General features: G+C 30.1%; 1 protein-coding gene across 2 annotated transcripts in view; it reads left to right on the top strand.

The window, feature by feature from the left end:
• Positions 1 to 6,518: 6,518 nt before the first annotated feature.
• The window catches only part of LOC106647071 (uncharacterized), a 1,322,627-nt gene continuing 1,321,214 nt past the window's right edge, over positions 6,519 to 7,931 (top strand). Inside the window, exons 1-2 of one of the 2 annotated variants that reach the window (XM_089597594.1) lie at positions 6,519 to 6,568; positions 7,106 to 7,242. In XM_089597594.1, coding sequence (XP_089453720.1) covers positions 6,519 to 6,568; positions 7,106 to 7,242 — 187 coding nt within the window. Of the gene's footprint in view, positions 6,569 to 7,105; positions 7,243 to 7,931 lie in introns of those variants that run through there. The other variant, XM_089597593.1, reaches the window with a different exon arrangement.

Genomic DNA, 7,931 nt, shown 5'->3' with positions numbered 1-7,931 from the left:
CTTTTTTGCATCGAGTTTCAGTCCTTTTTGACTAACTATGTGACCAAGGTAACTTATTTCTTGTTTTAAAAATTCGCATTTTTTGGCTGTTGGACTGAATTCGCTTCTCTTAGTTGCTCTAAATATTAAATGGTTATTTCACAGTGTTTGTCGATTTCTTGAGAGTAAATAAATAAATCGTCAAAGAAAAAAGATGTTCTTTTAAAGTTTAAAATCAAGGTGGCTATGAGAGCTTAAAATATTGATGCACTTGTTTTTAATACGAAAGGGCATCTTTTGAAGTGAAAAAGTCTTAGATCGCATGTAGAGGTAGTTTTATGTCTTTCTTCTTTTCTTATTTTAATTTGGTAAGATTTAGCTTTTAAATCTAAGACTGTAAAATATTTAAATTTGCTGTCTTCGTCTAGAATATCTGCTATGTTGGAAATGGGGTGATTGTCGTCAGGTATTACGTCATTAAGTTTTCTAAAGTCTACTACGACTCTGTATCTTTCCTGTTCGCAAGTTCCCGGCTTTTTTAGCACGCAGAAAACGTGCGCCGTGTAAACATTCATTGAAGGCTTCATAACCTCGTTCTCTAGCATTTTTTTGACTTGTCTGTTTATTTTTTTCCGCAAGACGAAAGGTTGCCGAAATGGCTTAATTTTAATGGGGGTACTAGTTGTTGTTGATATTTTAAGCTTCATGATGTCCATAGCAGGTAAACTTACACTTTTAAGTTAGAATCTGTCGGCATAGTCTGTTATTTTTTTTAGGGTTGTTTTTTTGTTATGCTTGATGTGCTCGAGATGTAATAAATTCAAAATTTCTTGTTCACGCGGTGTTACGCTCGAGTTAAGTAATATGCTTAAAATTTTTCTATTCTCAATGCTTGGAGTATATTTGACTTTTATTTATAATTTAAGGTATTTAATGCAATTATTGGCGCATTCTTTTGCTCGTATGATTTCCTGACGATTCTGTAGCTAGGCTATTGTAGTATCATTTTTTACTTCATGATTTCAGATTACGGCTTTTGGAATAATATTCATTACTTCATAAATTCAGATTTTTCATGATTTTCTTAAAGAAACCTAAATTGTCTTCCGATGCCTCTTGCCTAATTTTATCGTCGTAGGCCTTTTTTTTACTTTCGCTTTTTCAGTGACCTAACTTTTTGCTATAGTTGCACGCTTTTTTAATTGTTTTGATCATTATTTGTGTTTGAAGTTTGTTGCTAGGTGTATTGGTTTGATATATAATTGTTGGATTAATATGTAGGTGCAATATAATTACGTGATGGTTGACTCCATGACACGCCCTTAACACGTGTATAACGGTATTGGGGAGTGGCTGAGACGACGTTCGGTGGTTGATGGTATAATATTGCACATGGGCGTAGCTTGGTCTGTATCGGTTTTGCTAGTATTCTAGCGATACCAGCGATTGCTTGCTCTGTGCGTTCGTCTTTTATAAACTAAGCATTTTTCTGGAGTTTGGATTAAGTTTGTTTGTGCATGTTGACTTCATCTATTAGTTATGATTTTTACTGTTTCTTTTAGATGTTCGGGCTTATAACTTACATAGTCTCTTTCGATTTCTATAGCTTGAATTGTGGCAGTTTCGAAGTTGTTCGCCGGGCCCATACGTGCTTTTATCACCCAGTGTAATGATTTTTCTGAAAGTCACATTTCAATTAATTTTACTAAATCAAGTTCGTTTATTTTTTGAATCACGTGGCATGACTCTCTGCAGCCACCTAAGAAAGTTGGGAGTGGGATATTTGACCTAATGTGTATAGGTATCATTTTAATTGATTTTGTGTTCAGTTGATTTGGTTGTATTATTGTCTAGTAAAAATCAAGATTTGTTATTTGTTTTATTAGAGTTGGTGAACTGTGTTGCTCTCATGTATGGTTGAGGTCTCATCTTGAAAAATCTTCAGTAATTTCTATGTCTATGTCTGCAGGCCTAGGTTAGATATTGAATTTAGCGGGGATGCAATAAGGGAGCAGGAATGGCTGGCGAGCACACGATCGATCGAGCGTGCGTTGTTATCGATCCGTAGGTGTGGCCACTAGATGAGAAACACCATATAGTATTCGTTACCAATTATGAGTAGACGTCACTAGACGTGACACCACACACCCTAACGGACGTCAGCTAAAAAAGGGATTGTTATAACTATGATTAACACCATTTTCAAACTTTATAATAGTAAATTCAGAACTAACAACATTTTGTAAATTCAACGTGTGCTATCTGGAAACAATTACTTAGAAGACTTTGTTACAAAAATTATAAGAAATAGAAAAAAAAATTTTATTAAAGTAATGAAAATCAACAAACTGTTGTTCAGGAACCCAAAATACGGCTTACGTACATACCTTGCAATCCCATTAATGCTTTTAAATGCAATAATTTCTTGAAGTCCAAAAACTTTGGTGTATGAAACAGTATTATTAACAAATTATCTTTAAATATAAGATTGGGAGAAGATACCTTAGACACAATACCAAAACCCAAAGTCTACACTAAATTTAATGTAAAAAATGTAACAAAATCTGTATTGGGCAAAGTTCACGAGAACTTTCAACAAGATTAAAAAAACATGAGAGACTTTATAAAAATGAATCTTAGACATCTGTCCTTTTTCTACATGCAAGAGAATATAACCACAGTTTTAACTTTAATATTAACATAAACAACAAAAATATCAAAATAATAGGTACTAAACAAAACCAATTACAAAAAGAAATCATGAAAATGTTTAACATTTCTTACTTTGACCATAACATTAATGGAATAAATGACTTTTATAAATTATCTTATACATACAAATGAATCATATCTCAGTTTAAACAGAAAGAACTGAATAATAGTACTTTAAGTCGAAGCTAACACAAATGTACCAACCCATGCTCATATATTCTTTGTAACTATGTCAACGCTCCCAAATTTATACATATTTATACACAGCACATGATTTACATTAACTATTTTAAATAGCTCTAAAAAACAATTCTTACAACTTGACAAAAACTTTAAGAATTAAAAACAAACTTTTAACTAGTGTGTATACATATAACGTTGTAGAGATTATAGCATATTACCCATACACCTAATACATTCATGTAAATACTTCAATAGTAAAGCTATACTATGAATGTTAAATAATAAAAAACTAGATCACTTACACGACAAATGTTTGAAAGAATTTTAAAAAATCTGAATTTTTAAGAAAAAAAAAATAAATGCATTCTTTCATTACAGTCATTTTTGCCCAAATAGATCATATATAATCTAACTTATTTTCTACACGACAAAAGCAGTTTTTTCTTTCAAAATCGAAAAGAAAATTTTATAAAAAGTACAAAATCATTAATAATCCCCAACACAAAATATACAAACCCTTGTTGGAAATGTTGATAAAACTAAAATATTTGATGTTTATAGAAAAACAGAACGTATCGATGTAGTCATTAACTGAACTTATATCAACATCCTACAGAAAATTACTCATATATTATCTTTAGCCCAAAATTTTTATAACAGCAAAATAAGCATTAACGAGAAACTTTTGTTTAAAAAAATTAAAGGTTTTAAATCTTGTATAATTTTTAATGGCTTTAAGGATCATTACAGTCATAAACTGAGAAAAGAACTCAATAAGATTTTTAATATTTGGTGTATTGACAATAAAAGATCCACATATACTGACGAACATATGTAAAAAATTATATCTCTCAATAAACGTTTTTCAAACGACAATCATGACCTTTCAGTAGCTACATCTGAGAAAGGTGGTGCTGTTGTTAGTACTAATACATTTAAATACATTAAAAAAGAAGAGCCATGTTTGATTGATAAAGCACATTACAATAAACTTAACGTCAATGCTGAAGCTGACATAAAAAACTCAGTTAAGACATTGTTATATAAAAATGGAATCAGTGGAATATTTTTATATCGGTGGAATATGATGTACATAGATTGAAGAGGTTTATCTCTATGGTTGACAACACTTCTTTGCCAAGAACATAAGGAACTTTAAGAGTACTCAAAGATAACATACCGCCCAGACTTATAGTCTCATTGATAGGTTCACCTTTTCATTTCCTAGATAAATTTATCCCTAAATTAATAACAAAACACGTTTTGAATGCTAAACTTACAGTCAAAAATTATTATGATATAAACAACTATCTTTTAAATCTCGAAATATCTGAAAAATCTTGTCTGGTCTCTTGCGATGTTGTGTCTTTCTGCATCAACCTACTTCATGCTCTTGTTATTAGAGGTTTGAAGAATAAGTAAAAGTATTTACATAATTATGTTAACATGTTTATAGACGAATTTATAAAAGGTGTGGAGTTGTGGCTTTTCTTGACTTGTTTCCAGTTCAATTAAAATATTTTTTAGTGAACCATAGGGTGTCCTATGGGTAAATGTGTGAGCCTGGTGTTTGCTAATATAGTTTTGGAAGAGGTTGAAAAAATGTATTGTCTAAGCTACAAAATGACATTTTGCTATACAAACTTTGTGTGGATGATATCTTAGCAATAGTTAAAAAAACATCACCACACGATATTAAAAAAAAATAAAATACAAACGGTATATACTATATTAAATGTCAAAAATGTAACATCATCCATTTGGGTTCAAACTGCACGAAAACTTACAACTAGTTTAAAAACCTTAAGAGACTTTATATAAATAAATTTAAAATATTTGTCTTTTTTCTACATGTGAGAGAATATAACCACAGTTTTGACTCTAATACTAACGTAAACAACAAAAATATCAAAATAATAGGTACTGCACAAAACCAATTACAAAGAGAAGTCATTAAAATGTAGAACATTTCTTACTTTGACCATAACATAAATAGAAAAAATGACTTAGAAAAATTGTCTAATGCATACAAATAAATCATATCTGAGTTTAAAAAAAAAACAACCAAATAATAGTACTTTAAGTTGAAGGTAACAAATGTATCAACCTGTACTCATATATTTCTTGTTACTACACATACGCTTACACATTGATACACAGTTCCACTAATAGCAAGATAATCAAACTTTACCACTAATGTGTACATGTGCATGAAGACCGCGTATCTCGTAATCTTATTGCCTGTTTATACGTCAGTGTGAACAGTCTACCTTCAGCTTATTGTTGTAAACGTTTCTCTCCTTTATTTATAACATGGTTTCTGTATAAAATAAAACTATTGATCTATAGGGTATGAGGTTTTTGCTTCAAAAAGTTAGAGGTACAACGTGTATTGTACACTTACTCTTTTTATATTTTATATTTTATGTGTAGTAAGCTTATGAATATGTCAGTGTTTTAACAATCATATAAAGGTCTCTGGGACGAGACCAATTATTGACTAGTATACACACAAAAACTTTTTGGTAAAAAATACATAGTGACTTTTTATTGTAGATGTTAATTCTTATAAGGTCTGTTTTCATTTGTGTTGTTGTTTGGTAGAAATATTTTTAATAGAATTGCTTTTTTTTATTTTAAAAAAGCCCTTAAAAATTGATAAAAGATGAATGTTGCTTTTGAGTTGACGCTTAAGATACTGTTTTGTCAACTATGAGATCTCGGTTTATTGTATTTAGATCTTTATAAAGTTGACAAAGTATAGCTTTTTAAGCTTACATAAGCTTTAATCATGCCTATAGTTGCAAGTGGGTGAATTGGAAAGAAAACCTTAAGTGCTTCAAATGCATACAACTTTGGGCATCAAAGAACTGACACAGAACATTCATCGAGATTGAAACAACAGCGTCAAAATCGAGAAATAAGGAATCTATTACTAAAAAATTAGTTTTCCATTCTAACCTGGATACTCTAGTACTTTGTTTCTCTGGTAACAAAGTTGTAAGATTTAAAAATCAAATTTTTAATTTCATATTACTTGTCAGTTTTTGAATCCTTACAGCTTTGACAAATAGCCCTTTTGAATTATATTGTAAGAAAGTGCAAACAACGGCTTTTTGTGACCAACAATCATTTTACGGTATTAGAAGCGCACAATACTTTTAAGTAACATTTTATTTTTCATCCTGTTGAAATCACATTATTTGACAAAATAAACTGCGTGGATCCTGAACAGAAATGTTTTTAATGAAAAGTTTTTTGCTCCAAAAAGTGTCAAGAAAAAAACTAAGATTCTACACTGATAACATTTAATATTAAGTACATGTTAACACAATACGGTGTTCCATTTACTTAGTCTCGGGCGAAGCTAAGACGGGAGGCACAAGCTTACTAATAATTGACAATATTTTAAACTTGTTAATAGCTTATTTTTTTAAACTTCACTAAGTAATGTATTATACTAGTATACTAAAGGATTATAAGCATAATACTTTGCAAGTTATTTACAAAAAGCCTAAAGAAATAAGTGATTATTTTTTGTTTTGCTACAAACACCATCTGTTTGTCTATTTTTGCGTAGCTGATAAGGGTAAAAAAAATATCGATTCTTTTAAGTTATCAGCCATTAATACTGCAATATTAACATGTATAGAATGAAAACAAACATTCTATTAAACATTAATTGTTTCTTGTTTTTGTGAATAAGAGCTTTGTACAGTAACTTTTTTAAATTATTGTATTACTTTTTAAAAATCTAGAGAAAAAGTTAAAAATTCTCTGTATGATGCTAAAATGATAATCGGCATTTGTAATTTTATGTACAAATGTAAAGCTATTTAGCGGTTACTGGTTACGACTATTTGCTTACTACTTTTATGTTTTAATAAAAAAAGAAAATAGAGTCCATTTATAACGATAGCCCATCTGACGAGTTTTCGTTGTACGTGTCACAGTGTACAAAAATTTGGTTTGGCATAACACTCATGGTTAACACTAAGGAAGGTTAAAGTGAAAATGAGTATTATATTTAACGATAAACATAATTAAACTGGTTATCTTTAATTATAATTGTTATGGTTTTGTTTAAGACAAATAGTTTCATGATTAAAATTCATCGAACAGCAAAGCTTGTGGTAAAAGCACTCTTGGACATAGTTAACATTTAAAATAATAACTATTTAATAGTATTAAATTAAGTTGAAAGAACTTTTAAAAATTTATAACATTATACACAGTTAACAAGCAACCGAAATGTATCAGGACATGGCCGACTAATGGACCCACCAGCAAGAAATAGTATGTGGCGATTTGGTTTTCCTAACCCAGTCAACTATAATGACAACGAACTTTTTTGTGGTGGATATGCAGGTTTGTTTCAACTTTCTACTGCTTGACGAATACTTACTATTGATAAGTTTAAGAGTATATCAAAAAGATTCTCATACAATAATGTACTACAGTTTTGTTTGTAAATAGCAAAAAGAGCAAAAAGCTAAATGATGTGAGCAGACTACCTTACATGTATTTGTATGTGCTGATTTTGTAATTAACCATGAGTAGGAATAATAGTACAAGTACATGAATTGTATTTTTATTTTTCTGAATTTTTTTCATGCCACAATAATCATTTTCATACAAATAACAATAGCAAGATGCAAAGGGAAAGCAAGTTTAATGTATAAGCACAATTTTTTTAGACCTAGTATCTGCATCAATGAAGTTCTTCTTGATTCTAACATGCTGAGCATGACTTTTGACTTAGTAACAAAAAAAAGGATGCTTCGTGTGTACCAAATACTTTATAACTTAAAATCACTTAAGTTTAAAATTTTAGTTTAATAACAAACGCCTTACTATAGGGGAGCTTATTATGTCAAAGCCATTTTTAACCTGCACTCTCATTATTTAGGGCGCTATGCACTTGAGCCCATCTACTGATAAGAATGACATTTCGTTACATGTCATTTGTCAAATATATATACGTATATGTTGACAACAAAATAAACGTTATACGTCGATAAATATATTTGCTCACTGTCAACATTACACATTACTTC

Source organism: Copidosoma floridanum, unplaced genomic scaffold, assembly GCF_036245765.1.
Source record: "Copidosoma floridanum isolate Cflo_tuat_1 unplaced genomic scaffold, Cflo_Japanese_pri ptg000034l, whole genome shotgun sequence".
NCBI lineage: Eukaryota > Metazoa > Arthropoda > Insecta > Hymenoptera > Encyrtidae > Copidosoma > Copidosoma floridanum.
The sequence above is the reverse complement of the archived record's forward strand: the minus strand, read 5'-3'. Positions and strand labels throughout refer to the sequence as shown.